General features: G+C 37.4%; 3 protein-coding genes across 4 annotated transcripts; 1 reads left to right on the forward strand and 2 right to left on the reverse strand.

Annotated features, from left to right (window-relative positions):
* Window positions 1-5,205: 5,205 nt before the first annotated feature.
* Window positions 5,206-9,343, forward strand: LOC126617319 (protein LIGHT-DEPENDENT SHORT HYPOCOTYLS 10-like). The gene is made up of 2 exons (XM_050285345.1): window positions 5,206-5,921; window positions 9,048-9,343. Exon 1 carries the CDS (start codon window positions 5,326-5,328, stop codon window positions 5,884-5,886), a length of 561 nt encoding a protein of 186 aa, XP_050141302.1. The 5' UTR covers window positions 5,206-5,325; the 3' UTR covers window positions 5,887-5,921; window positions 9,048-9,343.
* A 6,376-nt stretch (window positions 9,344-15,719) lies between these two features.
* LOC126616758 (uroporphyrinogen decarboxylase 1, chloroplastic-like) lies at window positions 15,720-19,480 on the reverse strand. Of its 2 annotated transcripts, XR_007621248.1 has the most exons (7): window positions 19,343-19,480; window positions 19,091-19,239; window positions 17,724-18,106; window positions 17,308-17,592; window positions 16,907-17,142; window positions 15,829-16,405; window positions 15,720-15,794 (listed from the first exon to the last, which is right to left on the reverse strand). XR_007621248.1 is itself a non-coding variant. In XM_050284862.1 (6 exons), exons 1-6 carry the CDS (start codon window positions 19,363-19,365, stop codon window positions 16,243-16,245), a joined length of 1,239 nt encoding a protein of 412 aa, XP_050140819.1. In that variant the 5' UTR covers window positions 19,366-19,480; the 3' UTR covers window positions 15,720-16,242. The 2 variants fall into 2 exon arrangements, 1 of the variants encoding a protein (XP_050140819.1); XM_050284862.1 differs by having other exon boundaries at window positions 15,720-16,405.
* A 1,081-nt stretch (window positions 19,481-20,561) lies between these two features.
* On the reverse strand, window positions 20,562-22,665 carry LOC126615094 (peptide-N4-(N-acetyl-beta-glucosaminyl)asparagine amidase A-like). The gene has a single exon (XM_050282816.1). It carries the CDS (start codon window positions 22,570-22,572, stop codon window positions 20,740-20,742), a length of 1,833 nt encoding a protein of 610 aa, XP_050138773.1. The 5' UTR covers window positions 22,573-22,665; the 3' UTR covers window positions 20,562-20,739.
* Window positions 22,666-22,672: the final 7 nt, after the last annotated feature.

The following is a 22,672-nucleotide window of genomic DNA, read 5'->3' on the forward strand; positions in this document are numbered from 1 at the left end:
CTTCATATATCATATAGTATTCATCACTAAGCATCATTATTGGCAGCGGTGTGTGGTATTTCATATTGTACGAAAAATTATCTTATGGTGACGGGGCCTCCTCAACAAGGCACCAAGGCCTCTGCTTGATGACACACATGGTAGCGTAGGCTATTTTAGTTGATCGAATTGTGGTTTTAAGTATGCGTGTGTAGATAATCGTGTTCAAGTGTTAATAAGTTAGTAAACTTATAATTGGAACTATTCATTTTTCACGTCTTCGCAAATTTCATTAAAATTGAAAATCATTTAGCCATTTGATTATTATCTTTAGGAACATTTCATTAGTTATTGACAACACAAGGTTGGTTCTTATTTTATTAGGTCGCACTTAGATAATTAAACGGTTTCTAACTTAAGTAAACTTTTGTTGGAAACATATTTCAATATGACCTAAAAAGGATAAGTTCAAATTATGAGATAGAGTATATATTAAAAAAATTAAAAATATTATGAGGTAGGGTATATATCTACATTGGTATACACAATTAAATTAGGCAAAATTGTAGTATAAATGTTGATGTGGCAATGTTGCCTGCTTAATTGTCTTATAGACAAAGTTTGTCACTCAATGAGTTAGGCAAACCAAGTAGGCAAAATTATATATATATATATATGGGATATGATCATATTTTTACAAACATTTTTACACTTCTTTGTTGTGACAGCCCATCCCTAAAAATTATGGTTTTTATAATTTTAATACATGAAATTACGGAAATGCCATGTGGGCAAAGCATGATTTTCGAGGACGTATGTGATTCTCGTATATTTCGTCATGTTTCTTGACATATTCGGATAGAGATCGATCTTACGGACGCGTAGGCACAGGTAGAAGTGATTTTGGAGTTACGGTTAAAGTTTTATTGAGTTACGAACCCGAAGGTATTTGGAATGAAATACTATTTTAATTATTTTACACTATGTTTTTTTTTTATTATTAAATGATTTATATGCCAAGAGTGTGTGTGTGTGGCCAGGGGAGAGGAAAAACAGAAAAAGAAAGGAAACAAGAAAAAAATAGATGAGGGGGCTGCTGCCCAATCGGAGGAGAGGAAGAGAGGAGACTGACCAACCAAAGAGAAGAGAAAGGAGGTAAAGGAGGGAAGGTGAGAAGGAGGGGAAAATCGGGTCTCGTCCTTGACCCGTGCGACCGGGCCGAGTATCAAGGCCAAATCTGTGCATTTTCCGGCTAATTTCCAGTGAATTGTGTTGAACTACTACCTGGAAATACCACCCTAACCCTCTCTCTTCCATTTCCATCCCAACATTTGAAGAATTTGGTGGTATTTTGGAGGAAAAATCGACGGTGGTCCGTGTGGGTGTATGACGACAATCCGTAAATATTGAAGCTAACCCAACCACTTACCACCACCCATAGGCTCCCCTCAACCTCAAGAACAAAGCCCAAGCAATGGTCGAGGCGTCAGAGTGAGTATGGAGGTTGAATTGAAGCACACCCTTTTCAAATTGGCCTTGGTCGCAAGTATAATGTTTGCTCTACTCTTTGAGATCTTCATTTCTGTAATTTTTTAGAATTTTTAGAAATAATCGAGTTTTGCGGCGAGCTGGGGCGGCCGACCGCCACCCGCTGCGGCTAGTGCGGCGGCGCACGGCCAAGGAGCCGACATGATTTTATTTTATGAAATTCGTTATTCTAATTATGCTTTTGAAACCTAATTGTTGTGGTTTGAATATTAGTACGATTGTAGTATATGTTGGATTAAATAAATATATTCATATTTGGTTTGAACTTTGGAAATGTGAACTATGAATGGCTTGATCCTTATTTAGGGTACATAGGCAGTCTAACGAGACGTTAGATGCAGCCATACAATATTTGAGACAAAAGCCTTGTTTGGGAAATCGAGCAATGTGAAGGAAATTGGTGAAAATATGAGATTTAACCTTATGATTTAGTGATTGGATGTTGGTCATAAATCATTGTGTGAAGGATCGAGAAATTGAAGTAAAGAATCGTAAGTATTGATAGTTGGTTAAACTAGTGTTTAGTTGAGCTTGTCACCAATAATTATTCTCAAAAATAAATAGTTCGGGAGTAGGGCATTATAGATTGTGCATTTTACGCACACATTATTGATATATATATATATATATATATATATTTGGAAGCACTACGATATGGTTAAGTTTTGGATTGCATCAGGGCATGTCTATAAGTATATTATTGCGCATAATTATTATGAATGCTTTAAAGTACGAAGGTGAACGCATGATGCACATATAAGTTCAGGTGAGTATATGTTGTGAAATGTGGGATGCATGATTATGATTACATTTTATTTGGAACGATTGAGTGAAGGCATGACTATATTTATCTTTTAAGCAACTCCGACACTATTGTACAAGTTGCAATAGAGGCAACTCCGACATTATCGTACGAGTTGTCTATAAGTCGTACATGTCATATTAGATGCATTTAGAGCTCATAAACCTGCACCCCGGTGTTAGTGCTCTCGCCCGAGGACAGGGCCTAGCCTTCACGTGATCGTTCACCTCCCGCACCACATGCTCACCTTGGATTCAAGGTAGGTGCCAGCCTGTCATACAGACCACATTAGGTGGTTTCGACTCGTAGGTGACTTGCGATACTTCGCACAGTTTTTACGTGATCGTAGCACTTAAGCGTAATTATTTACTCCCAGCATGTCGTACATACCACTAGAGGTGGTTCCGACTCCTATGTAGGGATATGTGATGAGCTATGGATTCAGCCGTTCAGGTCACAATAGGTGGATCCGACTGACATATTACTTCCAAAGATTTATTTCCCCTGTTTTACTTATTTTATTATATTGAGATATTTGGCATGGCATATATCTGGATATTCTTTTCCGATTATGGTTTCGATACAGGTATGTATTATACTTTATGGGAAATTATACAAGTTTTACGATTTTAGTAGCAAGTTTCTGTATCGACGAGAATTTGTGGCACTTCCCTGTATTGGTGGCTTCTTGTGATGGTATAATCTTTATCTTACCTTACCGTAGTTTTCTTATGCTCTGTATATCACGTGTGAATGGGTCCATACCCTTTCACCACGCACTCGTGTGTTTAGACACTTTTAGATTTAAAATTTGTCCGTATTTTATACATTATCACACTTTATGGCTTCATCACCTTCTAGGTGTTGGCCAGCACGGCTCGATTCGGAGTCCTAGTGGACATTCCGGGTCGAGTTGTGTCATTTGTAGCCCTTAAATTTTATAACATCTAAGGGTTCTTATTTATTCATTAAATACTATGAATGCTTATGTTGATTTTAACTAATATTAAAGATAAAAATAAAATTGAAAAAACATAAAACCTAGAAGAAAATTTCAAATAAAATTAAAATAAAAAAGGAAGAAACCCTAATCGTGAAAATAAGAAATGAGGCTGCAACCTCTATCTCCGATCCACATGTCTACAACTTCCATGCTTGAACCTCCACTACATAAGCAAAACAAAACCCTAAAATCTATTATTGTTCATATATGCAGGGTAGTTAAATTAGCTTTTGGAATTTTTTTTTAGTTTTGTCAATTCATGTATTTGATGATTTTTCTACCCTTTTAGTTTTTCAAATAAAAAAAAACCAACTATCTCAATACACTTTCCATATGTTTTGATTGTAAGTCGAATGTTGTGTTCCTGTAAGGCTTTTGATATTTTGGTACCTATAAGAATGTATGCTTTTGGTTCTAGATTGTAATTTAGATATTGATTTTCTTGCCTCGCTTCGTTTCCATTTTTCAACAATCTTTTTTACTATTACGCAAGCAAATCTCCGATGTTTCTAGCGATCTTACTGTGGCAATAGGAGCATCAAGCTTTGCACTTATTTGGGTTAAAATTATGATTATTTGAACATTGCAGACCTCATCGACAAAGAAGAGATTTTTTTTTTTTTTGTTATTAGGGTTCAATTTCTGATTATTTATTTATTTATTTTATTCTATTAGATATTTGTTTTTATTTGTATTAGTATTTTCCTTATTAATTATGATCCGCATCATCATTCAAGTCATTTAATGTTTAAAACTCTTCACATCACTCTTAATCTAGACCGTTGAATGTTATAAAATCTAAAGGCTATAAGGAAGCATAAAAATGTTTGTAAAAGTATTTGTTCCTTGATCCTATCCCTATATATATATATATATATTTTTTTTTTTTACTTATTTCGTTTATAACACCTACTTTGAGCTTTCAGTTTTGTCATTTTCCTCCACATAGAATATTTTACTATAAAAGGCAACATTACCTATTTTAGGAAAGTAGACCAAATTTGCAAACTCCATTTTCTTACCGTTGGAGTTGGCTTTTGCCTACATGGCTCATCAAAATGAGTTTGCCTACTGAAATTACCTATGCGATTAGTAGTTGAGGGTGAGCATTTAGATTAGTTAAACCAAGTTGGGTCATGATAATTATTATTTTTAGAAACTATATTACTATATAATTGTTTGAGGGTCAACCTGCTAATCTTAAATACTGATTGCTATATATGCCTACCCCTCCACCAAAAAAAGTCAAAAAATGGAACTGTTGATCAAACGAGGAGACCAAGGTAGGACTGAGTTCAATTTCAGTCATTGAGTTTTTGTTTCTGTAGCATTTGGAGGACTTACCAGTTACCAATGCATTGAATAATTAAATTTGGAGTCTTTACAAAAATAAATAAACACAAAACGTATTGGCAAAGAATTGAACTGATGAAGTCCATGAAATTCTAGAACTTGTTCACATGTTAAATGAACTCACCTTGACCAAATTAAGCTAATATTATTGCAAACTTCCAAGGATTTTATGCTTTATTAATGGTAAATTTTAATTCAGTTTGTGGCTTCCTGAATTGTTACTACATGCTAATTAAACTAAACCCCAAGCTAACTAGGGTTACTCCTTAATCACCAGGGTTTAAGCCATAGTACAAATTACGCTAATATAGTCGATAATGATTGCTTTGGTGACGGAAGCACAATAATAAAAATTTAGAAAAAAAATAAAGTAATATTAACACTAGCTAATAGTACCATTAAAGCAAGAAAATAATGTGAGAGGGGAAGAAAAAAAGGAGCTAAAGCACTTTCATTGGTCCCATATCATGTCTCCTCACTATCTAGCGCCCTTGATGTGATCTCTTGTTCAATATTATTATTATTTCCTTTTTCTTCTCTCCCACTGCAAATTTGTTTTCTTCTCCAGCCAAATTCCTTTCCACCTTCTCTCATACTCAAAGAAATAGTAAAAAACAAAACAAAATTATCACTCGCCGGGATGTCTACCAACAAAGGAAAAGATGTAGCGGAAGGATCATCGTCTGCTTCTGCTACTACTACTGATCATCAGCAACAGAAGCAGACTTCGCAGCCGCCAGCTCAGCTGAGCCGGTACGAGTCACAGAAGAGGAGAGATTGGAACACTTTTGGGCAGTACTTGAGGAACCAGAGGCCTCCAGTTGCTCTTTCACAGAGTAACTCCAACCATGTGCTTGATTTCCTAAGGTACCTGGACCAATTTGGAAAGACCAAGGTGCACGCTCAAGGATGTGTATTTTTTGGGCAACCTGAGCCTCCTGGCCCTTGCACCTGTCCGCTAAGACAAGCTTGGGGCAGCCTTGATGCACTGATCGGACGGCTGAGAGCTGCTTATGAAGAAAATGGTGGGTTGCCAGAAACAAACCCATTTGCAAGTGGAGCTATAAGAGTCTATCTGCGTGAGGTGAGGGACTCTCAAGCCAAGGCTCGGGGAATTCCGTACAAGAAGAAGAAAAAGAAGAGAAATCTAATGAAGGCAAATCTTGACCATAATCCCAACATCTCCATGCAGCAGTCTTGAATCTCGACCGATCGCCCGTCTTTCTCCACAAAATGGTAATTTCATATGTTGCTATTTATAGTATAGTAGAATCTATAGATGGATTTCTTTTGATTTGGCTATATACAACAGCATGAAATTCAGCTTAATGAATAATATATATAATCAGCTGAATTCTGGGTTTTTGTCAATTATGTTACATGAAGTTTTCAGTCCATGATTGTTTGGATAACAAAATTTCAGCCAATGTATAATAGGTAAAGAGAAAATAAGTATGCTAAAGGACGTATATATGTATCTTCAAATCGTAGCGATCTCAATTCAGTAATTCGTTATAAAACCCTACGGCATGAATATTTTAAACCCTAATTGCAGAGCAGCTAGCTGGTTGCTTAACTTTAATGTTAAGAGAAAAGACATAATAACAGTACCTTAATTAGTAACTTTAACTTAATTATTTTCTTTGACAGACATTTGAAAGTTGAAACAACCTTACTCTCTCTCTCTCTCTCTCTCATGCAAAATTATGGGTTTTTGTGGGTTTTTCGAAAAAATATATAATATTTTCATAAATATGTTTTGGCCAAATCGGATAAATGGTCCCTGTGGTTTTAAGGTATTCGGAAGATAGCCCATGTGGTAAAAAAATTCTGATTTAAAACCCTGTGGTATAGTTTGTTAGCAAATTTAGTCCAAGGTGACTTTTCTGTTAAGTGTCCGTTAAATGGATTGGTAAAATTGTACTTTTACTTCCGTATTTTGGATCCCCTGCTAATCTCTCTCTTCTCCCTCTCTCCCCTTTTGCTTTCGTGTTATGGACTCTCTCACCACCCCCTTTCCTCTCATCTCCTTTGGCCTCACCAATTCATTCTTCTCAGTTTCCTATTGATTTCTTCACTGCCCATGCCTCTCGATTCATAATGGCCATAGTTCTTTAGTATTTATTTCAAAATTTCAAGTAATCTCTAATCTATTCATCCCCAAAATCATGATTTTTAGATGAAAAAATTCACAAATTTTTATTTTTCCCAACACTGGATTCTGGGTTCTTCTCTATTTCTGAAAATTTGCATATAATGCCATCTAAATTCTGTTCCCAACCTTTTGTGAAAATTTTGGTGTTTGAATTTTTGGGTTTCTCTCAAAAATGGTGACTGCGAATCTGGGAATGCTCCACTGTGTTTTGGACCATGTTTATGGTGCATTCATGCACAGAACAAAGTTGAGCCATCAATTTTTTTCAAGAGGGTGGCGCGGCACAAAGCTTGAGCTGCTTGAGAGGATGATAAAGCAGCTTTTCCCAGAAGCAGCTGATCAAAATTGGCTTCCTGCTGTGATCCAACCCACATGGAATGGTGGTTCAAAAACCTCAATTGGTGAAAGGAGATGGCTACGGGTTTGGGCAGAGAGAGTGGAAGAATGAGTAGCTTCCATAGCTTCTATTTAAGATGGGGAATCGAATCGACCGATTGGGAAGATGAAGTTGTCACGTTGGTTCTATTTTTGGTTCAGCAGGTTGCAGAGATAGAAGAAAGAAAGGAAGATGAAGATGGAAAAGAGAGAAAGAGAAGGGTGGCACTTGCTACTAACGGAGTAACAAACGGAAGTTTCAATGTGGGGCATAAATCCTAACAGGTTTCACCACAAGGGTTTAAATCCGAATTTTTAAACCACAGGGGCTATCTTCCGAATACCTAATGACCACGGGGACCATTTGTCCGATTTGGCCATATGTTTTTGCTTTTTTGTATTCATGGCCCTTTTGGGATTCTGCACGATCTTGTGCTCGCCATGAATGGACACAAACAGTATCACTGTTGACATTCATACTCTCATATATATACATAATATATATATATATATATATATATATATATATATATAATGTTTTTGTCATAATCTTGATGCAATTTTATGATGAGAGATCTCGATGGGGGCAGTGCGTACGTAGGATAGACCAAATGCTTATCCATCTCCTGGGTGTTCATGACACATTAGCCATTAATTACTAAGATCTCATGTACCATTAACACTAAATCTTTTCAAGCTGCACAAGATTTGTCTTGACCTGACATTAAATAATTTACATTGCTTTTTCTTCCCTTCTTTATATTCACTATGATGGAATGTCATTGTCTTGGTTAATTATTCAGTATGCAATGAATTGACCTCTGCACCTGAACCAATTTGTCTTTTGCCTAAATCGGATGGGATTAATGCTAGCGGTAACTGCTTAATGGCTTGATTAGTTTTCAATAAAAACATTGTACGTATTACGTGTGTTGTTTGGATTACTACGTACATATGATTAAACATACTAATCCAAAATATTCGTTTTGTCCAAATACAAAATTAAAATTGGATCACTATGTATATCGAAACAATGATCAGTATATTGACGTGAGTGTGTATACAGTTTGAGGAATACTAAGGGAATTCTGTCAAAAGTGGGATTCATCATAGACTTTGCCAAATCATGTTTTTGGCACAATATTTGTTGGCACGAGAATTGATGTTAAACAGTGAGGTGACATGGAGTTCATAGAGAGTCACACTTTGAGAGAGTCTCCTTATTATTATCCATATAGTTGATCACAACTGCTTCTGTAATAATGTCCTAATTAATACGAAAACATTTAGTTCCAAAATAAGAAAACAAGTTTAATCTGAAGAAAGTTAAGGTTCCACCATAAAAACAATTGACAATATAGGAAGTAGCCCAAGCTCTTAATTGTAAGCCCTTGCAAGATTTCTCCTTTCACCAATGTGGGATTCTTTTACCTTCACATCCTCACACGCCCCTCAAGTGTGGGGATTTTCAAGCCAAACACGGTGTGGATAACGTCAATTGGCTGACGTAAAGCACATTTGGCTGACGTAAAGCACATGTGGCCGTTGGGCTTCACACGTCATCAACCAGCTCTAATACCGTGAAGAAAGTTGAGGTTCCACCATAAAACCAATTGGCAATATGGGGAGTAGCTCAACCTCTTATAAGCCTTGCAAAGTTTCTCCTTTCACCAATGTGGAACTATTTTACCTTCACATCCTCACATAATCTCCTTACATATATTTTGTTAAAATGCATTAACTTGACCATTTACAATTTAATCTACGCCAGGTGTTTTAATTAATCTAATTAATTAATTCTTTGAACTCCTATATCCTCATACTAATTTCAGGCGCCAAATAGATTTCCAATCCGAATGCACCAGGAAAGCTTTGGAGCCCCCCTCTGGACTGCAACATTCAACTCCATGCCATCAAGTCCTTTTGTACTATTTTCTTTCGCATTTACTTGTTATTTTATGAGGATTGAAACACGAAGGCGGTGATGCATGAAGCTGAATTGAGTTCATTAGTAAGTTCTCTCTATGGGCTCTATATTGCTGCAAAAGTAGTATTATATTGTTCCTAATTTTGAATTATGCTGGTTGAGAATTTTACATATATATGGAATTATTGTGGTTTCTATGAATTTTTATATATACAACTGTATGATCAACCATCCACATTTGAATGCTAATCAAATGAAAATTGAGCTTCTTGTTTGTTCAAAAGATTGATTTCTTCTTCAGACTCTATCAGACTGTGTGTCGCTAAATCATATATTCGTCTTTTATTTACAATTAACCCAGAGTCCTTTGTTTTCCCTAGGCATCTAGGGTTTTCTATGTCAAGGATACATGCGTCCTTACGTAATGAAAATTGAGGCTTAGGCTCATCAGGAAGACGGAGTTCTCTTCTAACTCGTACCCTTTTGATCGGTGGATTCAGATAGGTGAAGAGTGCTTCATGCTCTCTACTACTCTCCTTTAGTGCATTAATCCAACTTGTTTATCTAGCTGTGTGTTGGTGTGGCCTCCTCACATCTAGGGATGCCATTAGGTACCCAAAATAACAAATGGGTATCTTGATACTTGTTTGAGTACTTCATCACGAGCCAAAGGAAAGGGTTCCGGTGAGTCTGGTTACACAATGAGTACTGACAACTGTGACATCTGAGACGTAGGAGATGTTGATGATGACTGGCTCCATTAGAGATTTGGGTCATTGATGGCTGGTTTCCCATCCTTATGGGCATAATTATATTGAAGCAACATTTATCTGTTCTTGAAGACCTCGGAGATATTGATGACGAGATGAATGACTTAAGGATAGAGATGTGCATCAATTCCTACAACATGATTTAGTTGCTAGAATAATGCTATTTGGATATGACAACATTGTTGACCACCTCTCTAATAGATATCGACCCTACTTATAAAATCACTAATATAATATAGATATCGACCATACTTATAAAACTCACTAATATAATAACGTGGTTAGTAAATGAACTCCAAATATCAGCACCCTATTTGCTAACTCATACTTTATGAACCGTGTCGAGACATCCAAGTCTATTATATATATATATGCATGCCCTCATATCATGTAGCGCATGTACTAATGAAGGTTCATGATGCTGTTATTATTGACGCTAATAATATCATCATGCATTCCTTCTTAGTGAAGATCGGATTAGACGATTGGCTAAAAAAAATTATCATGCACTCCTTCTCAGTAAAGATCGAATCGGATGATCGGGCTGAGGGTTGCCCTTTCTTTCCTTCACTCTCCTCTCCGTTCCCTAATTTGAAACCTGAGTCATCAAAGCCTTTCTCACTCGACTAGACCAATCACCATGTATGACTATTTGAATAACATTATTAATTAATTAGTGTCTTTTACTTTTGCCGTGCACATTGACGGTTGCTTCATACCAACTAGGCAACTATATGTGCCTCCTCATTCACGGAAGGGTTTTTTGCTTCATACCAAACATGGATTAGCAACACAACATGATCGTTATCATATCGAATATCTCACCAAGGTTCTTCTTCATGTGTGTGTACATGCACAATAGAACATTAATTTGTACAAAACTTCTTGAAACAAATAATTGAATAGATTTTGAGAAACTAGATAGTCACTTCATCATGGACGTGAGAATATCATATACAAAACCCTCCAAGTCCATGGTAAAATGACATTAGTCTCTCAAATTGTCATGTCTTAAAAGAGTTTTGTGCAATGTTCTATCGTCTATGCCTACTTGTGCTTTAGATCATGTACTGAAATTTCTGCACGTGTGTGTGTGTGTGTGTTTTCTGATCTAGTCATCCATCTGAACATCTCGTAAAGCCTTTCGGTATGGTTGTCAACGTTTCATTTCCTTTTTGATGAGTGATGAAATTGTACAGATTCTCTACACTCATGAGTGAGGGGATTACTTAATATATCCCAGCTTAATTTAGTGACTTTTATTAAGACACCACTATTTTCCTGTTATTTTTCTAGTCACATCCTCTTCAAACAATAATTGCAACTCCCACAAGCTTAAAGTCACAACCTCTTTGAGATGGTTGTACTACAAATGAAAGGAATAAGCTCTCAAAGACCACTTCAGGTTAGTGGCGATTTCCATTAGGAGTTCTCTTCTATCTCGTACCCTTTTTATCGGTGGATTCAGATAGGTGAAGAGTGCTTCTTGCTCTCTACTATTCTCCTTTAGTGTATTCCAATCTAGCTGTGTATTTGTGTGGCCTCCTCACATCTACGGATGGCCATTAGGAGGCAAATGGGTATCTTGATACTTGTTTGCGTGCATCACGAGCCAAAGGAAGGTGTACCGGTGAGTCTGGTTTCACAATGAGTACTGACAACTTTGAAATCTGATACATAGTAGATGTTAATGATGACAGGTTCCATTAGAGCTCTTGGTCATTGATGGCTGGTTCTCATCTTTATGGGCATAATTATATTGAAGCAACATCAGTTCTTGAAGACCTCGGAGATATTGATGATGAGATGAATGACTTAAGGATAGAGATATGCATCAATTCCTGCAACATGATTTATCTCAAATGCTTTGAACTTTTAGAGCATGTATGATTTTCTGCCTCGTGGATCATTAAAGGTATTGAACGACATAAGAAATCCATGGTCAAAATTCAGTAATTTACAATTACACGCCCATATATTAGTAGAATAATGCTATTTAGATTTGACACCATTGTTGGTCACATCTCTAATAGATATCGACGCTACTTATGTATATGAGCCCCACTAATATTAATAACGTGGTCAGCAACAAAGTGGTTAGTAAATAAAGTCCAAATATCAGTACCCTATTTGCTAAGCTTATACTTCAATGAACCGAGTTGTGGCATCTATTTTCTATATATGCATTCCCTCATAACATGTAGTGCCTGTACTAATGAAATTCATAATACTGTTATTATTGACACTAAAAATGTCATCATGCACTCCTTCTCAGTGAAGATCGAATTAGATGATCAAGTCAAGGCAAGGACGGATCCACATAGGGACCTGGGAGGTCCCAGGACCCGTCGGCGATCCTAAATCGCTACTAGAAATTTTTTGGGGACCCCTTGTACTCAAGCATGAGGTCTGTGCAGGTTGCAATGACTGTCTTCTTCTCGGAGAAGATGACCGCACACGGAGAAGAAAGAAAATAAGGACCCTTCCAGCCTTTCTCCTCCTTGCTTCTGCCATGGTCTCATCCATCGATGCCACCCACTTCTCCTTCAACCTTTCTCTGTCGTCTGGCGGGGCAGTACATAAGCCCAAATTTCCCGAAATTATTTCAACCACCTTAGTAATTTTTCTTATGGGTGAAATTTCCCACATAAGGTTAGTAAGATGGATATGATCTGTCATGGGTTGGTGAAATTTGGGGGTGGAGCTGCCATGGCTTCCGGAGAATGGGGAGGGAGGCGGTTGGTGGAGGTACGGTAGCTGTGTTCTTAGTGAGCGAGAAAGTGGATGTTTGGAAACTAGTAAAAGAGAAAAATGGTGTGTTTGGTTAGAAAGATAGTGGGAGTTTGGGGAGAGTTTTATTTGATCGGTGTTTTAAATTTAGTGATCCATATTAGATAATCAATAACTTAGGTACTCCCTAGTAACTTATGAAACCTCGTAATGGACACTTGAATTATGATTTTATAATTTGTAATATTGTTTTGCATATGATTTTTTGAATGAAATGTATTATATTTAAATTTTCAATGTTGTTTTTGTCTATAAATTTTTTGACCTTTATTATTGGGACCCCCGAGTTTAAAATCTTAGATCCGTTGGGCCGAGGGCTGCCCTCTCTTTCCTTCACTCTCCGTTCCCTAATATGAGCTTCTTCTTCATGTGTGTACATCCACAATAGAACATTAATTTGCACAAAACTTTTTGAGACAAATAATTGTACAGATTTTGAGAAACTAGAGTCATTTCATCATGGACGTTAGAAGATCATGCACAAAACCCTCCAAGTCCATGGTAAAATGACAATCGTCTCTCAAATTACTTCAAAGAGTGTTGTGCAATGTTCTATCGTCTACGACGACTTGTGCTTGAGATCATGTACTGAAATTTCTGTATACATACATACATACATATGTTTTCTGATATAGTCATCCATTCCAACATCTCGTAGACCTTCCGCTTTGGTTGCCAACGCTTCATTTCCCTTGATGAGCGATGAAACTGTACGGATTCTCCAACACTCATGAGTGAGGGGATTACTTAATATATCCCACCTTAATGAGTGACTTTTATTAAGACACCACTATTTTCTTTTCCAGTTACATCCTCTTCAAACAAGAATTTGCAACTCCCACAAGCTTAAAGTCGCATCTTTTTTGAGATGGTTGTTTTACAAATGAAAGGATGAACACCAAGAGAGGTTAGTGTCATTATTTTAGACAAACCCTAGCTCAAATAGAGATTACATAGATAATTAATAGTTTAAATATGATTGACAATCTAATAACACAACATGTCGAATCATTATACAAGAGAGAACAATTTTTTCATGTGCATAAGTATATCCACTCCTTTACTCCTTAGTCTAAATAATTAATACCATAAATATTTAATAAAAATGTATATTACGTATATTATCTATGCAAATCACTCTCTTTAATTATGCTCCTAGCAAATATTCCTTTGATTGTTGGTGATAAAATTTGATAAGTGTAGGCCATATATATATATATATATATATATATATTTATGTATATGGCATCTAAATTCTAATTGACCTATTGATCAGATTTAAAAAAAAGAAAGATAATGAAAATGGCTTGAAAACTTTGAGTTTTAACGACAAAGACAAAATAAAAGGTAAAGTGAATAGTACCATGTTTGACTTTTTAGTGTAAAAATGTGATTTTTTGTTAAACTGAAAAGTAATGCGAACTTTTCGTTAAAACTCTCTTTAAAAAATTAGCTAGGGAAACTCAAACAAATAGATGACCAAAACCTAAGCAGTATATACCAGGAGGAAAAGGTTCCGGGGGATCCTAAGGATCATGATGGCTATCGGTCATGATCGTACATCGTATGTTTAGTTTTCGTTAGACACTATTTATATTTAATTTTAAATTTTAAAATAATTTCTGATCATATGATATACAATGAACGATCACGATTACAAAATCTCTAGAATCTCCAGAAAAAGAAACCGGCCGGGATACAGGATGCAGTGTCTTTCCATGCAGATTGCAGAGTCACAGATTCAATAGTCTGTACGTAGGCAACAGGCATCCCATGAGGGTGATGCCAGAACCTGTCATCTCATCTCCCATCACCACGTAGGTTGTATCCTAAAGTGAGAGAGTGGAAAATCTTTGCAGATCGCCACCTCACCTCAAAGTGCGTCGATCCAACGAGGAAAAGGTTTGGACCACAAAACCGACACACCACCAACTAGCTAGGGTTTTTGTAAATTAAAAATAGTAATGTACAAAACAATACTATTGACTTAGTGATCTCGATATCAACTTCAAAAGATCAACCAATTATTTGTAAATCCATTGCCATTCATCCTGATACAGGATTAAGATAATCAGGGCTCCCCAAGTGGGAACATAATTATTCAAGAATTTTCTCACCACACAGCCATCCAAAGTTCACTCATCAACTTTATTAACAGTATATTTAAAGAGATGGATGCGTAACACTACTTTTTTTTACATTTTTTGACACTTTTATGGGATATATTTTGTAATGTATTTCAATGATCCGAAAACGTTTATCTTTAAGTATTCTCTCAAAGAACATGTTTACCAAAAATCACCAAAATTTGAAATCATATGACCGTTAGATTAAGAGTTTAGAGTTTCTTTGTAGAACCGTATTTGTCCATTTTCTTCACTACAAATGTCTTAAACACTTAATGGTTTTGGATTTCTCAATTTTTTTAGATGATCTATAAATGATGCTCTAAAAGATAGACGGTTTTGATCGGTATAAAACATTATGGAGTAGACTCCACAAAAATATGTCAAAAGTTGTTTTAAAAAAAGTGACGCTACATATCTGCCCCATATTTGATACCCAACTTTGTCCCTTTTATTAACTTTGTTGTTCATAATTAAATTTAACATTAAAATTAATATATAACCCTTTTTACATACACCCAGTAAATTCTCTCTTTCAATTTTTTTTTTTTAAAGAGCTTTTATAACATGAATACACTTCATCACGCCATTATGTTGCAATCGCACGCTGTATCACTGAGACAAAATGGTGGCTTTTATCCTTATCACTTAAGTTGTACTCCTCAAATTTTCAATTGCTAGGTCCCAAAAATAATCTGGGTGGTCGACTGGGGTGTTACCAGAAAAAAAATTCTTAATTGATAGAAACAAGAAGTTTATCAGGCAACTAAGCGCCTAATCGAATATATATAATAATACTCAGTGCATCTGAAGAATTGCACACAGAGAGAGAGAGAGAGAGAGAGAGAGAGAGAGAGAGAGAGAGAAAGAGAACATATCAACAAGATGAAATGCAAAACCTGATGAACTTTTCACTGATTAATGATGATGTATTACAGTAGCCTTGTCTATATATTGAGCTCTCAGCTTCCTAAACAAACTGCTAACAGAAAATACCGACAGACTTCGAATAAGATGATTACAACGGATGGCACGTAGACCACTTATATTCTAACAAAGAACATTACAACATACTGGTTTTGTATGACAAAAGAGAATGGTGAACAATTACTTGTTCAAATCGGTAGAATTAATGGATCAGCACTCTGTCAATATATGCAAATGTAGATAGTAGGAGAAATGATAGCTAAAACTAACTTCTTCCAACAAAAAGAAATTCATTTATTCATACCAGATATCGTTGTTACAAAAAGAACTGAATCTGACATGTAAGCTCTCCTTTCAACACGTTCAGAACCTTAGAGCTCCGATGAACCCTCAACTACATGCGGAAAGAGAGACCAAGCATGCTGCTGCAAGAATATGCTGTGAACTCTCAACCGAAAGCCAACTTGCGAAATAAAATTTGATGAGTCTACACTACCAATTCCCTCGGTGTTTGTGTTTCAAGAAATGTGTCATAATTCAAGCTTCTTGCAACTTCGAAGAAATGTTTAACCGCTTCTTCAGGTGTCCGTACAAGAACACCATGCCCTAGATTGAGAATGTGTCCCCTTGGCCCTGCAGACCTCACCACCCTGAAAATATTGCGTTAATTTCAGAATTATATACAATTCAGAACTGAAACCAAACCACAAAAGATCAAAACACTAAAATACCTTTGACGATCCATATAGAATAAAGTAGAAGTTAACAATCATTCGAAGAAACTTTTATTTAATTGAACATCTGAGCCAGTAAATGTTTAAGGTAAGGATTAAATTCCAACCGGTTCCCAAGTGCTAAGCTAGTTTTTTTTCTTTCTTTTTAGTTTTAGGTGGGCCTACGGACTCCCTGCCATGCCCCTCCCCTTTCCTCTTACTAGCACAAGCGTGATATACTACCCAAATGTTAGTTTTAGACATAGAAGTTGGAGAATCCAATCTGGTACAAATTTAGGCAATTGGCTACAACTGATCTCACTACCCATTTGTTTTCTACCATCATATAAACCAATGTTCCACACATAACCAAGTTCATATTGAGGTAAAGTTTTGAATAAAATTAGTTGCAGGTTTTGAGATGTTCCCATAACAAACCTTTGAATTTCTTCAGTCAAGGAAGGAAGAGGAGAAAATAGGTAAGCAGGATCCACATTTCCCTGTACACTGATCTCACTACCCAACCGTTTTCTACCATCAGCTATGTCTACCGTCCAATCGAGCCCAATCACGTCTACACCAGTTCCCTTCATGCGCTCAAGAATGCCACCATTCCCATTAATGTAGAGAACAAGTGGTGTTTTAGGGCATCTTTTCCTTACTGAAGTCACGATCTGCAATTTAAGAACAGTAACGTGTGAGCAGAAGGAAAAGGAAGCAACTTATACGTACCTATAAAGAAAATCACACGTGCAATTTCCATATGCACCTGTGTGAAATATATATGTGACACTTAATAACGTGTGTCCCTATCCCTATGCATATGTCTCCTCCCTCACCTCTTGAATATAAGGCTTCGACCAGCTATCCCACATGGCTGGTGGTAGTTGCCCACCCCATGAATCAAATATTTGTATGCAATGTGCCCCTGCTTCTACTTGGAAAACAATATAGTCTGATATTGCCTGAGTCAAATGAGAAAGAAGAGCCCTCAATACATGTGGTGATGTATGGCACATGCTCTTTATTTTTGTATACGTGGAAGTTGAACCCCCTTCTACTATGTATGTAGCAATTGTCCAAGGTGCCCCTACGAAACCCAAAACAGCAGCATGCCCACCAACCTGAATGAAAGAAATAACTGAGAGAAGTATGTGTACGAACATTGAAAATATAAGAAGACATGTAATGATCATTCACAATCTAATAAAGTCGATCTTCTTTTTCAAGCATGTAATAAGTGTCTAATAACTACCTCCTGCCGCAGTATCTTTAAGGATTCCCCCACAAAGTGTAGTTTGTCCAAGTCAATCGGATGCAAGGTCTTCAAGCCCTCTTCAGAAACAATGGGTGACTGAATAACAGGACCCCTGACGTCTTCTATGTCAAAGGGAACACCAAATGCAGGTAGAGGCGTGAGTATGTCAGAGAAAATAATCACTCCATCAGGACGGAAAGCTTCCCAAGGCTGCAAAGAAATTTCCACAATGAGGTCAGTTGTCTCTGACCTCTCTCTGAATGATGGATATTTCTCTGCAAGCTTTCTGTAAACAGCCATATACCTTCCTGCTTGGCGCATCATCCATGCTGGAGGCCGACTTACAGGATCTCCTCTTGCAGCCTTAACCAAGAGTGGATCTGGGAGCAGGAAGTGGGGAGTTTAAAAACAAAACCAAAAATGAAAACTTTTATATAACAATGAAACCACATCTTCAGAGAAGAGTTCCTAAAATTAAACATCAAACGAGAGAAAATATTAGAGGACACGGCTCAACATTATTTGTTGCAAGTATTAATCTGCATTAGCATTTATAAGAAGTAATGATCAAAGAATATGGTCTTGTGTCAATTCAAACTATTAGCACACTAATATACATATCTTTAACGGGTTAAACTTCCACTCAACCTAATGGTATGATGAAATTTTTTATCACAGCCCAGCACAGCAGAGTTGCTCTCTATAGTTCATGGAGCATAAAGTAAAAACAGAATTCATTGACGTATTACTTACCAACTACGTTTTTTCAGAAACCTATAACATTTCATACATTTGAGTATAGTTCGACACCAAATGTAACAATGCACACTCAGACAAAACAAAAATGCGCCAAAGCCCTCCAGTGCTATAACAGCACTTCTAGGGCAGCTTCAATATCGATGGACTTTTCTTTTCGCCATGTTACAGGGATAGTCTTAGAGCTCTCACAACATCACAGATGCATGACCAAGAGTGTCTTCAACAACCTTTTCTCTGATCCTTTCATCAGTCGGTCCTAAATCGACCCTCTGGAGATTCTATTCTTTTAAACTCATCTTCTTTTTCGGTATCAACACACATTTATAACTTCATATGTCGAACACAAAACACCTTACATCTTCGATGACAAAATAGAAGCAACTAATCAGAATCTGGGTACTGAGAATTGAATTACTCTTTTTTTTCTTATAGTCCCAAAGGAGATTACTCATTGACCCACAAAGAAAACCAAAAATCAACAATAACCCATATCAAATAATATATAAAAGATCCCAAAAAACCAACCAAACAATTAGACTTTAAAATTAAAAAAAAAAAGAACATATATTTGCAAAGTTTGGGGGGGGGGGGGGGAAGAAGCATACCAGAGGAGGAAGAGCATGTTACAGAAACCTTTCTGTGGGGGCCTTTTCTTTTGGAAGGAACCGAGAGTCCAGTGAGAGCAGTAGAAGTAGAAGTTGCCCCTGACAGCACGAACAAGCTCGATGACTTCCATCCCAGAGAGCTGTTCACACTGCAAATACCAAATTTCAGTTTTAAGGATTCCCCAAGTGGCCCAAATGCCAAATTTAAAGTCAGAATTGAAGTTCAAGAAGCAATGGAGAGAGAGAGATTGCCTGGCCGGAGCGGATAAACCCATTTCGCATAGATGGGGAGGGAGAGAGAGAGAGATGGAGAGACAGGGACAACGGTAAAGTGGACGATTTTTATTACATTGGGATGGAGAGAGAGAGAGAGAGAGAGATGGAGAGAGACAGGGACAACGGTAAAGTGGACGATTTTTATTACATTGGGCTCTGCCATGGAGGCCCTGTTTGACCAATAAAATTACAGGAAGGCCCAAGATAAAAGTAAAACATGAGCTAAGACGAGTCCCCTTGTTTTGACCTGCGTGATTTGCTTTCAAGATTTTGGCAATGCGAGTTTTGACATATCTACAAAGAAAAGAATTTTGTGACGAATAATTTAGCGATCTGTAATATTGATTTAGACTTAAGTAATTTTTATTTTGATTCTTCTTCTTCGTGTTCAGTTAGTTTTATTCGTGAAAATCAACTTAAGATGTCCTGGTCTAAATTTATTATTATGTAAGTTTGTTTGGGCTCTTGCTTTTAGCCTCGTTTTTCAACCAAAAAGAAAACCTTTTGAATAGAGAAATTTTTGAAATTGTGATCCAAAAAGGTGTTTTAAATTGTGGTTCACCTTCATATGGTAACACTAATTTTATGTATCCATATTCCACATTCATATGCACTCTAGTTAAGAGTTGAGTTAAAATATCGCATGTGTATTCAAAAAATACAAACGTGGTCATCGATTTCGGAATGCTATAATATTTTAACTAGATCGTTCTCTCACGTGCCTTTGTGACAAAAACAGCCTCGTAATTTTTCTCATATATGTTCGATATTTTTTAGCACTGGTTTGAAGTTCACAGACAGATTTGATTTGTTCCGATACAGAACATAAGCTTTCTTGTGGTTGAAGGTAAGTATAGAAGTTAAAGGATGTATAATATCGTTGAACACCGTGGGTTACGACACGAAACTGCAGGCCAGATCAACCCGGCAAGACGATCGGAGGATCGCTTACCGTGGAGGGAGTTTGCATTAACGAAACAAGCGGCGCACAGGCTAAGCTATTGTCAGCGTTTAAAAATGTTGTTGAATACCTTAATTTCTACATCTGTAACGGGAGAAATCTATGGCGCGAATTCGTATGGCATGCATTTGCATCTTGAATGTTCATTTTTCCGTACGAGGATATGGAATAATGCACAGTTAGATCCGTTCCTGTGCCATACGAATTCACACCATAGAAATCAGTGGTTCTCACTTTCCAGCATAAACGTCGATTATATTGACACATCCACAAAAGATAAGATTGAGTACAACATACATTTTTATTTAAGGTACCAACAAACAGGAACCCTCCTTAAAATTTACGGGAGGAGTCCTTTTCTGTATCACATGAAGATGCATCGATACGAGTAAGCTAGGCACCATCGTTGTTCTCAAGTAAATCGGGGACCAGGAGAGTTCCTTTGAGCACCCAAAGGCCGGAGTCTGCTTAAGCCAAAATCCACATTAGACTCTGGTTTTTTTGTGCACGTAAACCCCACCTTATCGTAGAGTATGGTGTCATCTGAGCTGCTTATGTTTCTGAAGTAACAGGATTTGCCACCATCGAATCTATACACTTGCTGTGTGCTCCCCAGTCCTCTAACTACGGAACTGTTTTTTATAATGATAGTACCCTCGGCATTCTGCAGATTGCTGAGAGAGCTGTTGGAGAATCGGGAACCAGCACTTGCAGACTTCTTCTCGATAAATCCCAGTTCGACATTTGTAATGTACTTATATGTTTCTTTTGCTTGTTCCCGGAAGTCAATGTACAAGTAAAGAGGAAATTTTTTGTTTGATGACATTGAGTGGATAATGGAGGATGACAGCCTGATATGAACTGTATCATTGGAATGGATGGTCTGATTCACTATCTGCGTATTGCCATCATTCTTCATGACCATTGTATTACTGTAATGGAGGTCTTGAATCGCATCAGTTGTGATATTCCCATAGGAGGACTTCACCCATCCAGTTGATGACACAGACCTGCCGGCCCTTGTCAAAAATGTGCCATTTAAACCCTTGAAATCCGAAACCAATGAAACAACAAGGGGCAAGCTACTATTCTTCAAAAGCTCTCCTTCAGTTTTCGTGCTCTGCTTGTCCAACCAAAGATGCAAATTCGCATCAACGAGCCAAACATTTAAGGCATTTGTAACACTAAAACCAAACTTGTGGCTCTTCCCATCCAATATCTTCCCCATAAAGGGCGTGATTTCAATATCATAAGAAGGGAGATTGTACGAGCCAATTGCAGTAATTGGACTCCATAGGAGGGGATTGAACCCTCCAGTGAAAATCACAGTAAAAGGCCAGACTGCACCAACAACCTCACCATCTAAACTCACTACAACCTCCCTAAAAGGCCCGTTTCCAGGCGTACCGCTAAGATTATTTGCAGCAATGTACTCATTCGGAGGATTTGAATACCAAAACTCATCATTCTCATGAAATGAAACATACACCTCCAACACAGCCTTATAAGCATTCTGTGGAATCTTAAATTCCTTCAACTGTGTATCGGTCGAATTCTGGATTTCAAACCACAACCCATCATTGAAAGGCAGATTTCTCGAAATGGGCAAGATCAAATCCGCCCAAGGATGGTACCCAGAATCCAAATTTCCCAAATTTTGCTCATAGTTATAATTCAAATTCTTCTCAGCAGGGTAAAAATGGATGCTAATATTCACATGGTAAATCCCAGTATATCTTTCATTTACCAAATTCCCAAGATAAACAGCTAGCGTTTGATTGTTCTGAAGCAAAGAATAGTACCTTGTGATGTCCTTCTTGACACTCCAAACAATCCCATTCTGCGTTGGCTCAGCCGTGCAGCCCCTGAGAAGCTCAATGCCGCCGAGCCAAACCCCGAAAATCCGATCAAATTGCGTCCCTTTGCAGGTGGCTTTCCACTCGAGCACAATTTTGGAAAATGAATGAGATGGGCAGTAGGAGGGAGGGGTGTAGTTAGCAAAGACTGGAGGTTTGCCGTATGTGTACCCGAAGTCGTGCTGGAGAACGTGCTGGGTGCAGGGCTTGGTTTTGGGGAGTTCTATGGGTTTGGTTATTTCGAAGTAGAGAGTTGGTGCGGCAGCGTTTTGTGGGGTGGGTTGGGAGAGGAGCTCCGATCTGAGAAGGTTAATTTTGTGGACATTGGCGGCGGAAAAGAGTGGTTGGTGGAGGAGGAGGAGGAGGAGGAGGGCCAACGGAGAGGCCATGAGTGACTCACCGGTGGTTGAGCTGTCTCTTGTTTTGGCGGGTTTTACTTTGTTTTGGCGCTATTATTTATATGTATTTATTTGTTTGTATTTTATTAAG

The sequence above is a fragment of the Malus sylvestris genome, chromosome 3 (genome assembly GCF_916048215.2).
Source record: "Malus sylvestris chromosome 3, drMalSylv7.2, whole genome shotgun sequence".
NCBI lineage: Eukaryota > Viridiplantae > Streptophyta > Magnoliopsida > Rosales > Rosaceae > Malus > Malus sylvestris.

What these genes read in the sequence shown, in the direction of transcription:
- LOC126615094 (XM_050282816.1), bottom strand. Translation starts at nt 22,572, where the DNA reads ATGGCCTCTCCGTTGGCCCTCCTCCTCCTCCTCCTCCTCCACCAACCA.
- LOC126617319 (XM_050285345.1), top strand. Translation starts at nt 5,326, where the DNA reads ATGTCTACCAACAAAGGAAAAGATGTAGCGGAAGGATCATCGTCTGCT.
- LOC126616758 (XM_050284862.1), bottom strand. Translation starts at nt 19,365, where the DNA reads ATGGGTTTATCCGCTCCGGCCAG. An exon ending in AACATGCTCTTCCTCCTCTG is followed by an intron (nt 18,107 to 19,090) that starts GTATGCTTCTTC and finishes TCCTGCTCCCAG; the next exon opens with ATCCACTCTTGGTTAAGGCT. An exon ending in TAAAGATACTGCGGCAGGAG is followed by an intron (nt 17,593 to 17,723) that starts GTAGTTATTAGA and finishes TCTTTCATTCAG; the next exon opens with GTTGGTGGGCATGCTGCTGT.